Genomic DNA, 18,813 nt, shown 5'->3' on the forward strand with positions numbered 1-18,813 from the left:
ACACTTAATGAAATATTAAGTATGTCAGAAATTATGGCTGTTTTTATTTTGCAATCTAAATAAAAGTTTGTGAAATTGTACCCCTTTGAATTTCCTGGTTGTTTTTTTGGCTATGTCATGTATGCTGCAGTTGTAAAGTTGTCCTAATGCATATATTTTCTTGAAGTGTAGCAAAATCAGTGTTTTGCATGTTTTTGTTGCAAAAGTGTTTTTATATTCATATTTTTCATACATGATAATTATGCACACTCAACATAAGAGTGTTATATTAAATGAGTTTTGTACAATCTGTTATGTCAAACAGATGTACTGAAGTCTTAAGTCTTTGCTCAATGTCCCCAGCAGCAAAGTCAGAGAGCACTTCCTGTTTAGAATGGCCGAAATTCCTGTTGGGTGAAAGGTGTGTCTGTAAACGTGTTCAGGGACAGTCCCTTGACTCACATATCAAGGTTTGTGCATATCATACAATGTTACACTTCCAATTTTGTACGCAGTGTCCCCAAAGTACTTTCAGACTTAATTTACACCAGGTTTTATGCACTCGCAAAAGTTGGTGAGTTATCGTGTATGGGAAAGGCCTCAAAAAGGCAATTGATTTAGAGGAATAATAATAATTAAAATGGCCGACTTCCTGTTGGGTGAAAGGCGTGTCCGTAAACGTGTTCAGGGAAGGTCCCTTGACTCACATATCAAGTTTCGTGCGGATCGGACATTGTACAGCCCAGTTAAAAGGGCACTTCCTGTTTAAATGGCCAACTTCCTGTTGGGTGAAAGGCGTGTCTGTAAACGTGTTCAGGGAAGGTCCCTTGACTCGCATATCAAGTTTTGTGGGGATAGGACAATGTACAGCCCAGTTAAAGGCCACTTCCTGTTTAAGATGGCCAACTTCCTGTTGGGTGAAAAGCGTGTGCGTAAACGTGTTCATGGAAGGTCCCTTGACTCACATATCAAGTTTCGTGCGGATCGGACATTGTAAAAGACAGACATTGGTGAGGATCAGAGCAGCACATTGATTTGTTTTTATAATGCATGCTGTTTCATTTGTGCATTTATCTTGCCATTGAGCTTTGAAGGAAAATAACATTTTGCTGTTTACCTGTTAAAAAAAAGAAGAAGGAAAAACGTTTTCAATTTGTTAATATTGCAACTGATTTTATTTATGTTTTGCTTAATTTAATTTAATGATTAAGTGCAATATAGGCTGTGGTATTGGTATTGGTTCAATATGTGCAATAATTGCAAGTTTTAATGAACATTGAACCAGCCCGGCCCTCCACTTGTACCATTTTATTTTTTTGGCCCCCCCCTGTATTAGACTGAAAAACTGTTTATGTTAGATTTGACAGATTTGTAGGCAAATGCCTCCATCATGTGGCGAAAAAGGGTATTGCATGAACAAACTACTGCATTTTGCCATGGCAACACCGTGAAACGATTTCTTCTCATATTAGGCACGCATCATCTACAATGTGTTTTGTTTTTTTTCATAAATTTTGAGTATGATACAAAGAAGTCTGTAAAAGTTATAAGGGAATTGTGAATTTGTTGTATTTTCTGTTACTACCAGGAGGCGCTGTTTTTAAAATGTACAGTTTTTGCATAGACTTCGTCAGCCATGGTCCATCTTGAACCCCTAGCACATTTGGTTGGAAAAGGACCTTCTATCGCAAAGTTATAAGAGTTTTGAGTAAAACCTTTGCAGTGTTGACATGGCAACACCGTTGAAGGATTTGTTATCATATTATGCACACATCATCTACCATGTGTTTTAAATTTTTTCACCTATCTTGAGTTTGCTACAATAAATTCTGTAAAAGTTATATGCGAAATTGTGATTGAAATTGTGACATGTGTTGTATTTTCTGTTACCACCAGGAGGCGATGTTTTCAAAATTTACAGTTTTTGCATAGACATCTTTAGCAAGGGCCCATCATCGATTGTCACTAGTTTGGTTAATAGCTGACCTTCCATGGCAAAGTTATAAGAAATTGTTGTGTGTTGCGAGGAATCGTGATTTTCGCCAACTTTGCCGCCCTTCTTCTTGTTCGTCGTGATACTTAATGAAAAGATTTTGATACCTTTGGATCCTCAACTTGTCCACAGTGACCTCACAAAGTTTGAAGGTGATCCCATCAAAGCTCTATGACAAGTGCGTTCACATACCATTGGTACGAAATGGCCAAAATCTGCTAAAAATGTACTTTCAATCCAAGATGGCGGCTTTCTTGTTCGTTTTAGAGCTTAGGCTGCTTTGAATTTTTTGACCGTCCCGACCTAAGGAACGCGTGAGTACCAAGTTTAGTGCATGTACATTAAACGTGCTCCTCAGGAGGACAAGTGTTAGGGGTTATAAGAGTTTTGCCTTTTGTTGTGAAGAATATGAATGAACGCCAACTTTGGCGCCCCCTATCTCAAAAACCATGCGACATTTTGAAAAACTTTTAATATCTTTAGATCCTCAACTTGTCCACAGTGACCTCACAAAGTTTGAAGGGGATCCCATTAAAGCTCTATGACAAGTGCGTTCACATACCATTGGTGCGAAATGGCCAAAATCTGCCAAAAATGTACTTTCAATCCAAGATGGCGGCTTTCCTATTCGTTTTAGAGCTTCGGTTACGCTGACTTTTTTGACCGTCTGGACCTAAGGAACGCGTGAGTACCAAGTTTCATGCATGTACATTCAACGTGCTCCTCAGGAGGACAAGTTTTACGGGTTGTAAGAGTTTTGCCTTTTGTTGTGAGAAATATGAATGAACGCCAACTTTGGCGCCCCCTATCTCGAAAACCATGCGACATTTTGAAAAACTTTTAATAACTTTAGATCCTCAACTTGTCCACAGTGACCTCACAAAGTTTGAAGGTGATCGCACAAAAGCTCTAGGACTAGTTCATTCAAATACCAGGCGTCATAGTGTCTGCTGTCACCAGGGGGCGCTGTTTTTGAAAGTGAATATTTTCATATAGGCGTCTTCAGGGCTGGACTATCATCAATCCAAGCAAGTTTGGTTCAGATTGGACTCGGATTCGCAAAGTTGTAGCAGTTTGTTTATTTGTCACAAATATCTGACTTTGCAGTGTTGCCATGGCAACACCGTTGGACGATTTGTTATCATATTACGCACGCATCATCTATCATGTGTTTTGAACATTTTCACAAATTTTGAGTTTGATACGATTAACTATGTAAAAGTTATTACCGAAATTGTGTATTTTTTGTATTTTCTGTTACCACAAGGAGGCGCTGTGCTAAAAATGTACGTTTTTTTCACAGACTTATTCAGCAATGGTCCATCATCAACCCTAGGTAATTTGGTTGGGATGTGACCTTCTATCGCAAAGTTATAAGAGTTTGGTTGCCTGTGGCGAAAAATTGAAATTTTCATCAACTTTGCCGGCCCCTTTCTCGTACGCCATGATACTTATTAAAAAGTTTTCAGTAACTTTAGATCCTCAACTTGTCCACAGTGACCTCAGCAAGTTTAAAGGTGATCCCATGAAAGCTCTAGGACAAGTTCGTTCAAATACCGATGGTGCGATATGGCCAAAATCATCAAAAAATGAACTTTCAATCCAAGATGGCGGCTTTCCTGTTCGTTTTAGAGCTTCGGCTACGCTGACTTTTTTGACCGGCCCGACCTAAGGAACGCGTGTACCAAGTTTCGTGCATGTACATAAAACGTGCTTCTCAGGCCCACGCGTTTTAGGGGGTGGAGCAGTTATTTGCCCCGCCCACTTTCATTTTTTGACGCACATTCCCCGAAACACTAATAAATGTAAATTTACACCAGGTCTGATGCGGTTGCAAAAATTGGTGAGTTTTGGGGCATGTTCAGGGCCTCAAAAACGCGATTTACTTTGGTGAAGAAGAAGAATCGGAATAATCCTTGCGGTTTCAATAGGGTTCTTGCAACCTTGTTGCTCGAACCCTAACTAGTACCGCAAGCGGTAATTGACGGGTTCGAGCTTGACGGCCACGAGTCCCCGTGCGTCCACGTTGTACGCGAGTTACATTTGACTATTTCAAAGATGTCATCCCCCTACCTTTGTTCTGAAGGCGTCAATATCTGCCACCAACGCCTACAACACACAATCTTAACCCCTCACCATTGGCACCCTTCACCTAACCTTGTTCGTCCTGACGGTCTTGGGATCCCAATGGTTCTATGAAGAGACCCCAGAGTATTTTCAGAGAAAAAACTAAAGTGAAATAAAACATGAGTATATTTGTCATAAAAATGGGAAACAAGAAATGTAGTATAATCATAGTTAGAAGGATAAAATATAGATACACATTTCTAATATCATAAAAAATACATTAAAGTGTGTCATTGTTGGTGTGGTGGTTCAGTCTGTTGTTGAATGAGCTGATTGAGGATGATGTGTTCAGAGAGTTTCTGAATCATTAGCATCACAGTCAATGCTTTATACAAAGCTGTGTTTTTCACACATTATTCAAGCACATCAGCTTTGCCATTGTTCCCTTTACCTGTGAGCCGCCCTGCACATCAGGTTGGTTTGTTATTCATATGAACAGCGGATGCTCACATGCTCCTGTTACAGGTTGTAATGCAGTGTTCTGACTGAACACAAGTTTCAATGTGTGTAACATTGTTTTTAAACAACAATACTGAGCTTGCTAATAATAATTTAGCCATAACGTTTCGAAACGCACAGTGGACTATTAAATACAGTGTCCAGCATGAAAAAACCCCAAATTTTTGTGGGCCAATCATAATCAGAACACTTTATTTTCCTTGGGTGAATTTTTTTTGTCGTCTAAATGCTCCATGCAAAGAAAAATAGTTATACAGCAGTGGGAACAAGGCATAAGATAAGGATATAAATAAACAGGTAAATAGGCAATGAGATGGAATGAAATAAAATATTAAATAAAATAATACAATAATCAAGTAGACAATCTGGAAATGGAAACAATATACAAATATTAAGCAATGAAGTGAGAATGAGTATAGTTTGTTTTGTTTTATAGATAACCATAGGAGTCTGATCATCAAGTAGTTGCTGGTTTTGTTTTGGCCGGTCACAAATGAAAACCATGCTAAAGTAAAGGAATTGGAAAATGATTTTCTTATTTTCACATTTGGAGGAAAAAAAGTCATGACAATAAATGCTACAGACTGGAAATGACTTACACTTGTGTTCAATTCTTATAACCATTTTTTTATTGGTGCATTTTAAACCACGCCTCTTTTCCCCTAACTTGTCTGTGATTGGTCTATTACCACGTCTGTCTGGTAAAACTCAGCTCTGTTAGGACAGTGCCCTTCAGTTGTGTAGTTTCTACACAGCACGTGGTTCTACTTGGCCTTGGCTTTCAGTGGACTGCACTTGAGCGAATTTCATCTTTTTCAAAGTCTCTTCAACGGTTAAAAGGTCTTTCTTCTTTGTGTGTACTGGACTTCATCAGCAGAACCAGCGGATAATTTTAGGTAAGTGCTGTTGGCATATCAGTTCACATAGCTCTTTGTTTACATGGCCAGAGAGAACGATGCCAATGAACAGATTAATTTAAAAGAATGTAATCACTGTTTTTGCTTTCTGGTGGCCTTGTCTTTGTTTGCATCTAGCATGGCTGTACAAATGGTTAACATGTTAGATGCAGTTTGTCTTTATACACGGTTCAAAGCAGACGGAAGTAATTTCAATAAGTCTCATTATTTGTATCACAAATACAGTTTGTGGGATGTGTGTTTTTGTTGGTTTTTGTTTCAGTTTTTATGTTTGAACAATATTTTTGCGGTGTCGCATGGATGTATTTTATGCTCTGCATAGAGCATAGCCCTTGGGCAGGGGCAGTGATGTTACCCATCATGCCCAAGTTTCATTTGAGTCCACCACAGTCACACACCAAAAGAACTAGTTATTCCATTCCACAGCTGTAGACTTTTCTATAGCCCACGAGCGATGATCTCGTGGGTGACAATCTGTATTTAAGGCGTAGCATTACGTCTGAAACTTATTTTGACAATCGGTGGTCATGTAATCATGATGTCACATGCTTTTTTTCCGGGTTAGTTGTCCTGGAAACATGAAGTTCTGCCAGTGCTGTGGTGTTTGTGGATCAGGGTGAAAACAACGACCAGAAATCAAAACAACATATTACTGTATACCACCAGTATGTGTGAAAACACTCACCCTGGCTGTAACTGTTGTTTAGTCCTAAATTTATACTAAGTTTATTAAAAATAGTATATTATGGCTGTAAATTAGTAAGTACAGTTGGTACAGTAAACCAGCAGATTCATGATCATATTATTAGGAACAATAAGAACGTGTACAAGGTGAAACAGTGTGGGACTGTGGTTGTTTGATTGTTTGTGTGAGAATTTCGCAAAACTGTACTGACTGTGTTTGGGGGGGGGGGGGGGGGGGGTCAGGTAAGTGTTGGGAATTGCCTCAAAAGTAGACAAAGCTTGTCTACTTTTAAATGGTGTGTGTAGAGATAGGTTCCGCTTGTTGAACTGAATGAGGATGATGTGTTCAGGGAGTTACCAAATTATTAGCATCACAGTCAATGCTTCATAGACAAAGCTGCGTCATTCGCACATTATTAAAGCACATCAGCTTTGTCATTGTTCCCTTTACCTTGACCAATTATGCTTTAGGACCTTAACAGCTTAGCAATTGACCTGCACATCAGGCTGGTTTGTTATTCATATTGCTCCCCTTACAGCTTATAATACGAGCTTCTGATTGAATACAGGTTTGGATATGTGTAACATTTGCTTTGTAAAACAACAATACTGAGTTACCTAGCTAATGATAATCAAGTCACATAACGTTCTGAAACACACAGTGGCTTATTACAGCATGAGAAAAACATTTTGGAATCCCTGGAAACACTCACTCTGGGTACTGCACCTAGGCAGTAGCCAGTTAAAAGTAATTGTTATTAAGTCCTATATTTATACTAAGCTTTATAACCATAAATTATTATTAAAGTACAGTCGATATAGTAATCCAACACAGTTATGATCATATTATGAGGAACAATAACAACATGCTGGAAGTGTAACAGTCTGTAACTGTGTGTTTGAGTGCTTGTATGGGAATCTCACAAAAGGGAGTAAAGGGAGTGATGTTGTAATTGTGCTTTTTACAATTGTATGTGTTTTTTTTGTTTTTTTTTTACAGTGGATTGAATTTCCAGGGACGTCACAAAGTTACAGAGGAACAGGAATTGGTTTAAATTATTTCGTTCATTTAATACAACTGATTTCTGGTATATATTTTACTGTTTCTGTGTGAGTTTTTGAATTTCTATAGGTTAGGTGAAGATGCCTCGCCTGAAGAAGCACAACCGTTCCATCGCGACCAAGAAGAGCATGGAGGAACGCCTGGCAGCAGTGGTGGCATCTGCGCCTCTGGTCTCCACCACTTGCTTCCCACCACCAACACGTGGTCCCTCACGTATGTGTTCACCTGTTTTCTTTAAATTCTTTGGAGAGTGCATGCAGTCATGCTCAGTGTCTTTAATGTATTTTGAACGTGCACAATGTATTTGGGTGATGTGTTCTTCTATTTTAATGTTTTGTCTTTTTAACTAGGTCGTGGTACTGGTCGTCGCCACCGTGTGAGCACCTGGCCAGTTTCACCCCTGACTGGCAGGAGTCACAAGATGATCATCCCAGCCGAGTCACCTGACAAGAAGGTATTGATTTTGAATTTACAAACATAATTATTTATGTGAGGCGTAGTTATTAATGTTCTTAAATAAATCTTTTCTATTGTTATAGTTTGTTCTTTTTGTCGGTGATTCCCACCTGCGCGCCATTGTTGATGGCCATGTGAAGATTTCGCACAAGCAGCTTTCTTTTGGTCTCATGTCAACGCCAGGCGCTGACGCCAAGGACCTGAGGACTGAGATGGTGAGTGCAGTCCTTCCCAGGACACCTGACCTTGTTTGTGTTCTTGCGCCCAGCAACAACTTGACTAAGGGGACATTGGATCAGGCTGCAGTGGACTTTGAGGAGCTTCTCACCAGTGCCTTGTCTCGGTGGCCGAAGGCAAGATTATTTTAATATGTTCACGTCTTTCCAATCATAATGAATGTGGCTTTATAGGCTGTTGTAGATAATTTCTTTTTATTTCAATGCATGTTTGTGATTATTATATTGCTTGTTTTTAAATAATGTTATGTGTTGTTATAGTTGTTTGTCCTGGACTTCCCTCCGCGCCGGAACGTGGATCAGGACTTGCAGGAACTTTTTCGCCAGGAGTTTCACCGTGTGGCTGCACGCAAGGGTATGGCCCAAAAATATTTAGTTCAGTCTAATTCAAGTTGCATGTGTCATTGGCTTTTATGGCATATGGAGAAAGATAATTTCTGTCACATTCAGAATGTTTTTAAATTAATATGATGCAAACAGATTTTATTTTATTTAAACAAACATTATATTTGTTTGTTTAGGTGTGAGGTACTACTCTATTGCAGAGTTTTTTCCTCTCAGCCAGCGTGACCTGTGGAGTTGGGATGGGGTAAGTGGAAATGATTTGTTTATTGTCCTTTCTTACCTTTACATATATACTAGTTTTTTTTCAGAGTTTGTTAAAGCACTGTATAAAATGTGTTATTATTATTATCATCATTATTATTATTATTATTATTAATAAGTTGATCTGACAAAGTTTGTTTTGCAGATTAGCAACAGTATTGACAGTGTTGTTAATTTGAGTTTGATCTCATTTTTTTGCAGGTGCACCTGAGTGATGGATCTGGGATGAGGACGCTGGTGACATTGCTATGCGACAAATCCAGTCTGGAGCTAGCGATGGCTGTTGCACAGGAGGAGTCGCGTAGCATGTTGCCAGCTGTTCCTGCTCCTGCTCCTCGTCTGGCTCCGAGGTTGGTTGTGGTTGGAGAGGCCCGCTCTCCACGTCCGTTGCACAACCCATTGGATTGGAAGGTGGTTGAACCACGCAGGACGGTAAATGAGTTGCACACTTTGTGTTTTAGGAGAAACAGAAACATTTCCATGCAATTCACTGCACAAATGGTCAAAATGTACATGTATAAAATTATATTTTTCATTACAGGGGAGCAGCTCGCCCCCTAAGGGAGGGAAGGTTCAGCTCAGGGTATGTTTTGTTTTTTAATTCACCTTTTGATAGCTATGTTTATTGATTGATGTATCTATCTGTATGTTTTCTCAACGGAAGTTGTTACTAAAATTCTTTCTTTTTTGTCTCACAAGGATTGTTACATCCCTCTCACTCCTGTGTGGTTCAGCCCACCAATGTTGGAGATGATGGACAGTGTCCGTCCGGGCAATCTTGATCAGAAGGAGCCCAGTACTTCTGCCAAGGGACCAACGGTAATGTGCATGCAAAGAGTGTTTATTAGCCAATGATTCAATTTGGAAAAATGAACTGTCAAGACTGATGTCATTATTTGAAGTTGTTGCAATTTAAGCATTTTGTTATTATTCTTTTAGGGGGTCAAGCGTCCTAGGAGCCCTTTTGCTCCAAAGAAGAGCTGTGGGAAACAGAAGGTTTGAGACGTTGTATTTGTTTTCTAGTGTTTGGCAGTGAATTGTGTAAGAACATGGAAGTAATTTGTTTGCTGTTTTTTTTTCTAAGGTGAAGGTGGAGGAGTGGCCTGAACTTCCCAAGGCTGTGTCGGTAAGTGCACATTGTGTGAAAGTTGTATAATTTTATGAATGGATTATGCAACACCTTGTTATTTTATTCATACTGTAAGTTGGAAGGGCTGTGGGAACCAGCTGGTTGAGCGTGTTACATTTTATTTCTGGTGTTGGGCAGTAAATTGTGGAAGGGCATACAGTTAATGTGTTTGCTGTGTTCTTTTTTGTTTTTGTCTAAGGTGGAAGTGGGGGATTGGCCTGGAGTGCCCAAGGCTGTGGAGGTAAGGGCAGATTGTGTGAATGTATATAAATGTATTCTGTTAAACAAATTTCACTGTATATATAAGTAGTTTATGGTCAAGATTGACTTGCATATGCAAATGTTGAATTTTCCAATATTTGATTCCCTGAAAAGTATCACAAGTCCGGGCTGTTATAAATGTACAGATACAGCTGTGTTACGATGTGTAACAAGATTGATTGTTTTTTTTTCATCAGGAGGTCCCTGTGGAGCGTCCCCGCAGACGCATTGTCTTCAAGAAGAGGCGTACTTCTCAGCAGGTTTGTCTTTATTTAGATTATGATTTTATAAAGAATTTAGTTAGTGTTGATAGTGCTCAAACATTGTGGCAGTTGTAACATAGTGATGAAGTTATTGTGAAGTCATGGTGAGTCTAACATTCAGTGTGTTTTGTAGCAGGTTGCAGCTGCAGATGTTGTGGAGGTGATGAGTGGACCATCACCTGTGACCATTGAAGACTGTCCCCCTCTGCACAGCTCCCCAGACCTCATCCAAAGTAAGGTCGCTGCTAATGTTGATACTTTGCCGGTAACGTTTGATGCTGGGTCTGTTAGTTCAGGTGAAGAGGAGATCATAGTGGTCTCTGATACAGACAGTGAGGGTTCCATTTCTTTTGGGTGGACTGATACTTTGCCACTAGCCCAAGGTTCAGGGTCTGTTGGGGCATGTGTAGATGAGGTCACAGTGATCTCTGATACAGACAGTGAGGGTTCCATTTCTTTTGGGTGCTTTGATACTGTGCCGCGAAGTTTTGGGGTGCGTTCTGTGAGGGGATCCTTTCATCAGGGGGATCAGCGTTTTAAATATAGAGGTGTACAGTGTATGGCAGTAAGTTTGGCTGCCATGGCAATGCATAAGACCAAGAGTGTGTTTTCTTGGCAAACGAGACATCTGGACAAGGCTGTTGTTTGTGGTGACAAGATTTACACATCTTTGCGTGACAATAACTTGATTTGTGGTGGGCACACTATCCCGTGTATTCCAGAGTTACCAAAGCAGTTAGATAAAGATGGCCATAGTTATGATTTTGAGTATGGTGACTTTGTGACTGGGGATGTCAATGTGGTTGAGGGAGAGTTTATTGATGCAGGTGTGTGCACAACTCTCAAGGACGGTTTGGAAAAGATGTGTATGGAATATGACACATGCTTTTTCACATTGTTATCCCGTACTTGTGGGATTATTAGGGAAGGGGAACGGTTTGCTGTTGTTGACTCTCATGCACGCAGTGCAGATGGGATGGTGCATCCCAACGGAAAGAGTGTTGTTGTGTATTTTAGTAGTCTTGAACACTTGATTCAGCATGTTAGCTGTTTTGCTGCAGGATTCAGAGGGACACAGAAGTTGTTTGAGATTGCTGGTGTTCGTGTCACTGTGAAAGTAGATTGTGGTGCTAGCCAGTCATCTTCAGGGAAGATTGGTGCAAAGCGCAAGGCTACTACAGTGCCTACTCGTACCTCAAAGAGGTTTAAAAGGAGTGACCCAGTTGATTCAGATGTAGCATTTGTTAGTGAGGTTACAGTTAAGGAGTTGGTGTTTAACCCTGTTCGTAATGATGTAGCTCGAACTTTATGTGACAAATTACATGTTGAGTCAGAGAAAGTCGACGATGTGTTTTCAATAGTTGGTGTGTTGGGGGCTCCGTGCAAAAAGGACACAATAGTTGGTGATGGCAACTGTTTTTTTAGATCAGTCAGTCAAGCTGTTTGTGGTTCACAAAAGAATCACAGGAAAATTAGATTAGCTGTAGTTAAACAATTAGAAGACAATGCTGTAGCTTATGAGAGCATTTTGAGACGTGAGTTCTCGTCAGTGTCAGATTATGTCAGTAAGTCAAGGATGCGTTATGTCGGCAGTTGGGCGACAGAGGTTGAGATTCAAGCAGCAGCAGATTGTTTAGGAGTTTCCATTTTCACTTACATTGGTGATCGCTGGCTTGAATATAGTTGTAAGAATAGGCAGTTTTCCAGTCAGGCAGTGTACTTAGATAATGTCAATGGTAACCACTATGAGACTGTTGTTTGTGTTCATCAGCCACAGTCACAGTTTTGTTATGGTTACTGCAAAGTAGGTGAGGCTACAACAGGCTACAATTTTAGACAGCACAGTAAAGTAGAGGCACAGGCAACAACCACAATTTGTACTAATGTAAACTATTGTTTTTCTAAACATTTGACAAGTCAAAAGTTATTCAAAAATAAAACTAAATATAGAGAAAATATGTTAGAGAAGTTGAAACGTCAGGAACAGTCTAAAATTAAGTATCTGGAGGATGTCATCCATAGAGAGAAAATTAAAGCATTCAATAAAGTGAAATACACACAAGATGTCAGCCATAGAGAGAAAATGAAAAAATTAAGTAAAGTCAAATACACACAAGATGTCAGCCATAGAGAGGAAATTAAAAAATTAAGTAAAGTGAAATACACACAAGATGTCAGCCATAGAGAGAAAATGAAAAAAATAAGTAAAGTGAAATACACACAAGATGTCAGCCATAGAGAGAAAATGAAAAAATTAAGTAAAGTGAAATACACACAAGATGTCAGCCATAGAGATAAAATAAAAAAATTAAGTAAAGTGAAATACACACAAGATGTCAGCCATAGAGAGAAAATGAAGCAGATTAGCAAAAATAAGTACTGTTTAAATGTCAGTTACAGACAGAAGAAAAAAAGTACTAGTGTAAGGAAGTATCATAGCAACCCACAGTTTCAGGAGAGTGTTAGAGCAGGGAACAAAATGAAAAAACAGCTATTGAAAGACAAAGCAGTAAATTTTGATTTTGTGATGGAGCATTTTTTGTCTAAAGTGAAAGATGGACCAAATTATGTGTGTTCTGTTTGTCAAAGGTTGTTGTTTAAAAAGCAGGTTTTAAACTGTAAAAAAAGTCATTATAACAAGAGTGCAGACATGGCGCTAATTGCAGAGAAATGTATTTCAGAGGAGTATTTACATAAATGTAATGAGGACTGTGAAAGTTCATGTCAGTTGTTGGATTCGCCTATAGGACAATTGTGGATTTGTTATGCTTGTAATTCTAAGATTAATAGAACGGAAATTCCTCCTGAGTGTGTTGTTAATAATTTAGGTGTTCATCCTGTTCCTCCTGAATTGGCTTGTTTGAACAGTTTAGAGCAACATTTAATAGCATTGCATATTCCCTTTATGAAGGTGTTGGCATTGCCTAAAGGAGGACAAAATGGTGTTCATGGACCGGTAACATGTGTTCCAGCAAATATTGTAGAAACAAACAATTTGCTTCCTCGTTCCAATATGGAGGGGTCATTGTTGCGTGTTAAACTGAAACGTAAGTTAACCTACAAAGGACATTATGAATATCAGTTTGTTGACACAATGCATGTACAGCAGGCTTTGTTGTACTTGAAACAGAATAACATGTACTATAAAGATGTAGATTTTAATGAAGAGTGGCTGAATGAGTTTTGTCGGGAACAAGAGAATGACAGTGCATTGCAGGAAACGGATGGTTGTGTAGAAAATGATGAAACACCTGCTGAGGTGGATGAAGCTGAGGATGAGCTGTTGCATGACAGGCAGCAACACTGTATGTTTCAGGACACTTGTCTTATGCCTTTAGATATTGGTCAGGAAACGCTTGATCAGTATTTTGAGGGTGTTTTGAATGTTGCTCCAGCAGAAGGTAATAATCCTGTGAAATTGCTTTCCAATCGTGAGAATGAAGCTAAATGTTTTCCAGTGTTGTTTCCACAGGGACATTCTGTGTTTCATGACAATAGAGAGCATCGGTTGACATTGTCGCGCTATTTCAATAACCGCATTCTCCATGCTGATGGCAGGTTTGCTCAGAATGTGGAGTATATATTTTTCGCACAGTACATGTCAGAATTGGAGCAGGTTGTGTCAAATGTGTCTATAGCTTTGAGGAAAGGCAAAGGAAGTCATGTTCCTAAAAGAGTTAGAGATGTGGTGAATAATGAGGAGTCTTTAAGGAAGTTGTTAGAGTTTGATGATGGTTATCGTTTCCTTAAGCCTATTAGAGGCACTCCTTCATTTTGGCAGGCAGCGCAGCGTGATTTACTTGCATGTGTGCGTCAGCTTGGTGTACCCACTTGGTTTTGTTCATTTTCTGCAGCAGACATGCGCTGGACAAACTTACTCGGTAGTATTTTGAAACAGGAAGGGAGAGAACAGACAGCCGAAGAGTTAGAATGGGCAGACAAATGCGAGTTGTTGCGTCGTAATCCTGTAACTGCGGCGAGAATGTTTGATTTTCGATGGCATTGTTTTTTGAGGGAGGTCCTTATGTCTCCCTCAAACCCTATAGGTAAAATCAAGGACTATTTTTATCGTGTTGAATTTCAGCAGCGCGGGTCTCCACATGTTCATTGCCTGTTTTGGATCGAGAATGCCCCCTTAATTGACAAAAACACAGATGAAGAGGTAGTTGAATTTATTGACAAATATGTTACATGTGAACTACCCTCTGATGATGACACATTATTGGACATTGTGTCATCTGTGCAGATGCATTCAAAGCGCCACTCAAAAACATGTAAAAAGAAAAACACAGTTTGTCGTTTCAATTTTCCAAGACCAGCATCTGCACAAACATTTATTAGTCGTCTTAAAGTAGATGAGGAGATAGTAGAATGTAGTTGTAAAAAAACTGATTCAACAGAGACTGTGTGTTTCAATTGTAAAGAGAGTGATTTTAAAGAAAGAAAGGCGCGTAAAGTAAGGGCTCATGACATTTTGGAAGCAATTAAGAAAGCACTCTCTGATGAAAATCAGAGCTTTGATACAGTGGAACAGTTGTTTGAAAGTTTAAATGTAACTCAGGAAGCATTTGAAGATGCATTCAATCGAACAACTACAGGTACCAAAGTAGTGTTAAAGAGGCAGGTGAAAGAGGCTTGGGTTAATCAGTATAGTGAGCAGCTTTTAAAATGTTGGAATGCTAACATGGACATCCAGTATGTGGTGGATGCCTATGCATGTGTTGTGTATATCATTTCATACATTTCTAAAGCAGAAAAGGAAATGGGGTTGTTATTATCAAATGCCCAAAGGGAAGCAGCTAAGGAAGGTAATGTAAGTGCTAAAGAGGCATTGAAAAAATTAGGCGGTGTTTATTTACATAACAGGGATGTGTGTGCTCAGGAAGCAGTTTATAGGTTAACTAACATGCATCTGAAGGAGTGTTCTAGAAAGGTCATGTTTGTTCCCACAGGGGAAAATGTAGTTAAGTTGAGTTTACCTTTAAATGTGTTAAAACAAAGGGCAACTACAGATGACATAAACACTGATGAGATGTGGATGACAAGTTTAGTTGACAGATATAAGAACAGGCCCAATGATAGTACTTTTAATGACATGTGTATTACAACATTTGCTTCAGAGTATCGTGTCATAAGTAAAAACGAAAACTGCAAAACTAAAATTGCGTTGAGCAACAATTGTGGTTTTGTCACAAAGAGAGTCCGAACACAACCTGCTGTAGTGCGTTATGCTCGGTTCTCTGAAACAAAAAATCCAGAATTGTTTCATTTGAGTAGATTACAGTTGTTCATGCCATATCGTGTTGATGATCAGTTAAAACCAGAGGGTTTTGAAACGTTCCAACAGTTTTATGACAATGGTAATGTTGTGTTTTGTGATGGATCTGTACATACAGTAAAGTTAGTTGTTGATGTGAATAGGAACAGGTTTGAAGTAGATGCAGACATGTTGGAAAACATCCAGAATAGGATTGATGCAGATGGTGTTGCAGAAGATGCATGGTGTCAGTTGTGTCCAGAACAGGAGTTGGAACGTTTAGAGGCTGTGGAGGAAATGGCAGAGAGACAGGAAGCAGTGGCAGAACACCAGGATCATATTCCAGATTTAGCTGTTGATCGTGAGCAGGTACAACATTTGGAGAAAAGGAATAACGTAATGTGTAGGAGTGATGGTTTGTTGTTGGTTAGATCTTTAAATGATACACAGATGCATGTTTTTTATCAGATTCGGCAGTGGTGTTTAAACAAGGTCTCAGGGAAAAATCCACCTCCTCTACATGTTTTTATCACAGGTGGTGCTGGAACTGGTAAAAGTCATTTAATCAAAGCTATTCAATACGAGTCCATTCGGTTGTTATCACCATTGTGCAGTCATCCTGACAATGTGAGTGTTTTAATAACTGCACCAACAGGTATTGCTGCATACAATCTGAATGCAGCAACAATTCACCACACATTCAGTATTGGAGTAGATGTACGCTTACCGTACACTCCACTGGGTGAGGAAAAAATTAATTCTCTTCGGGCTAAATTCAGTGATCTGCACATTTTGATTATAGATGAAATTTCAATGGTAAATCCCAATCTTTTGGCATATGTTCACGGTAGATTACGTCAAATGAAACAAAGTGGCAACAAGCCATTTGGAAACATTTGTGTCATTGCTGTTGGAGATTTTTACCAGTTACCTCCAGTAAAAGGAAAACCCCTGTATGTAGAGGATTTGAATATTGACTTGTGGTCTTTGTTTTCAGTTGTGCAGTTGACAGAAGTAGTCAGGCAGACAGACAGTGTGTTTTCAAAGTTGTTAAACAGGGTTAGGATTCATAGAAAAGGGACACCGATGTTAAAAAGTGATGTTGAGATTTGGAAATGTTGTGAAACTGGTGAAGTCAGCTCAGCTTTACACATATATGCAACAAATCAACAAGTAAATGAGCACAATATTCAGAGGTTGTATGCTGTGTGTCCTGACTATGTCACTATTGAAGCTCAGGATTTTCAAAACGATAGGAGAACAGGAAAACTAAAGTTAATTGATGGCCATCATGCTAAAGCTAAAAATACGTATTTGTCTGAGCGATTGTTGTTAGGTGAGGGCGCACGTGTGATGTTGTGTCAAAATGTTGATGTGAGTGATGGCCTGGTGAATGGAGCATGTGGTGTTGTAACACGGATAGTACAATCAGAGGGTGTTAAGTTTCCAAAAATGGTTTATGTGAAATTTGATGATGAGAATGTAGGTGCAGAGAGGAGGAGACAGTCACCAAGTGTTGTAGCTGATTTAGTGGGTTCTACAGCTATTGCTCCAGAAGAGGAGAGAGCTTGTAGAAAAGGCGGCCTGAGACGTCAATATCCACTTAAATTAGCATGGGCGTGTACAATCCACAAAGTTCAGGGCATCACAGTAGATGATGTTGTCGTGTGTTTTGAGAAGATATTTGCAGCTGGACAGGCATATGTTGCTTTAAGTCGAGTCAGGAGTTTGTCAGGCTTGATCATTGAACAGTTTGACGAGAAGAAGATTTATTGTAGGGGTGACATTAATGATGCTATTCAGACAATGTCTCCGTTCTTAGTTGATAGTTTGACAAAGCAGCGATTGAGGGCAAGCAGGTTTGGTGTTTATTTGCTGAATGTGCAGGGTTTGACTCGACATGTGCCAGATTTGGTGCTGTGTACACAGCAGTTACAGCTTAACTGTATTGCTGTAACTGAAACTTGGTTAGCTGCATCATCTTCTGTTGAATCAGTAAACATTGAAGGTTATAGTTTTCATGGTTGTTCACGCAGTTCATGCTACAGTAGTGATGACCCCAGATTGGTTGCATTAAAAGATCAACAACATGGTGGTGTAGGTGTTTATATTACACCAAACACAGGATGTGAGATAATAGAAGTCCCTTCGTTTAATTTGGAGTGCATAGTGTCCAAATTTGCTTCACACCAGCTAGTTATTGCAGTGTTATATCGACCACCGTGTTATCCCATGACCTTATTTAAAGAACATTTAGGCACATTTCTTGATTGGCTAGATTCACCAAATGAAACCATTGCAGTCATGGGTGATTTTAATGATGATATTTTGAAATCATCATCAACATGTACACTTTTAACAGAAAAAGGTTTTGTTCAAATTGTAACTGAAGCAACAACAGAGAAGGGTACTTTAATTGATCACATTTACATTAAACAAGCAGATAATGGGGCAGAATCACTAGTGCTGCCTACATACTTTAGTGATCATGAGGCAGTCCTGTGTTTATTTAAGTGATGGCAGTTTATGTCACCACATTGTGGCTGCTTGATCCAACCTGACAACTGTAATAATTAATGTTTGAGTAGTTTTTTTAGTATCTGATGGTTAATTTGTTCCTGGACATCTGTTACTAAATAGTGAATTTAAATGTGTGAAATGTGTCATTGCTCCATATTAAGTTGCTATTGTATTTGTTGTATTCTAAAATGTGTTATAGCTCCATATGAATTTGCTATTGCTATTTGTAGTATTATCAAATGTTGTATTACTCCATATAATAATTAATTATTAATTATAATTATTAATTATGTAATTGCTGTTGTATTTGTTGTATGTAATGTGTTATTGCTCTATATGAATGTGCTGTTGTATTTGTTGTATGTGATGTGATGATGTTGTGTTGTATTAATATTGTCATTATGTTAAATTATGTGTCTTGGGCTGCAGGTTCCATATGAAGTTGTGATTGTTATGAATTTATTTGAATTTGCATTTATATGATATCATGAGGAAATAGCAAAAAATAAATACATGTAATACCAACATTAACAACTGTTAATAAAAGTTTGTCATATTGTAATCCTTTCACTGTCTCTGTTTTGTTTTTTCCAAATCTCATGTAGGACCGCAGTTGTAATCTTGTCCTAATGTGTGTGTTTTTATTGTATTGGCACAATTATGTATACTATTAACATAAGAATGTTATATTATTTTACATGAGTTTTGTATAGTCTGTCACTACTGAAGACTGAATTCATGAATCACATTCAATTTAAATTGGTTACAAAGTCTGTGTTCAGTGTCACCAAGAGAAATATGGTATTTTACAGTAATTGCAAGTTTTAATAAATATTTAACCCTCCACCTGTACCATGTGTTTT

General features: G+C 38.8%; 1 protein-coding gene across 1 annotated transcript; it reads left to right on the forward strand.

The window, feature by feature from the left end:
• Positions 1-6,407: 6,407 nt before the first annotated feature.
• On the forward strand, positions 6,408-18,517 carry LOC131471295 (uncharacterized). The gene is made up of 14 exons (XM_058647793.1): positions 6,408-7,435; positions 7,573-7,676; positions 7,762-8,031; positions 8,176-8,305; positions 8,436-8,503; positions 8,722-8,952; positions 9,062-9,103; positions 9,220-9,339; positions 9,460-9,516; positions 9,605-9,646; positions 9,849-9,890; positions 10,108-10,170; positions 10,307-10,406; positions 18,380-18,517. The coding sequence occupies exons 1-14, from the start codon at positions 7,303-7,305 to the stop codon at positions 18,388-18,390; spliced, it is 1,413 nt and encodes a 470-aa protein (XP_058503776.1). The 5' UTR covers positions 6,408-7,302; the 3' UTR covers positions 18,391-18,517.
• The last annotated feature ends 296 nt before the right edge of the window (positions 18,518-18,813 follow it).

This window comes from Solea solea, chromosome 13, assembly GCF_958295425.1.
Source record: "Solea solea chromosome 13, fSolSol10.1, whole genome shotgun sequence".
Lineage (NCBI taxonomy): Eukaryota > Metazoa > Chordata > Actinopteri > Pleuronectiformes > Soleidae > Solea > Solea solea.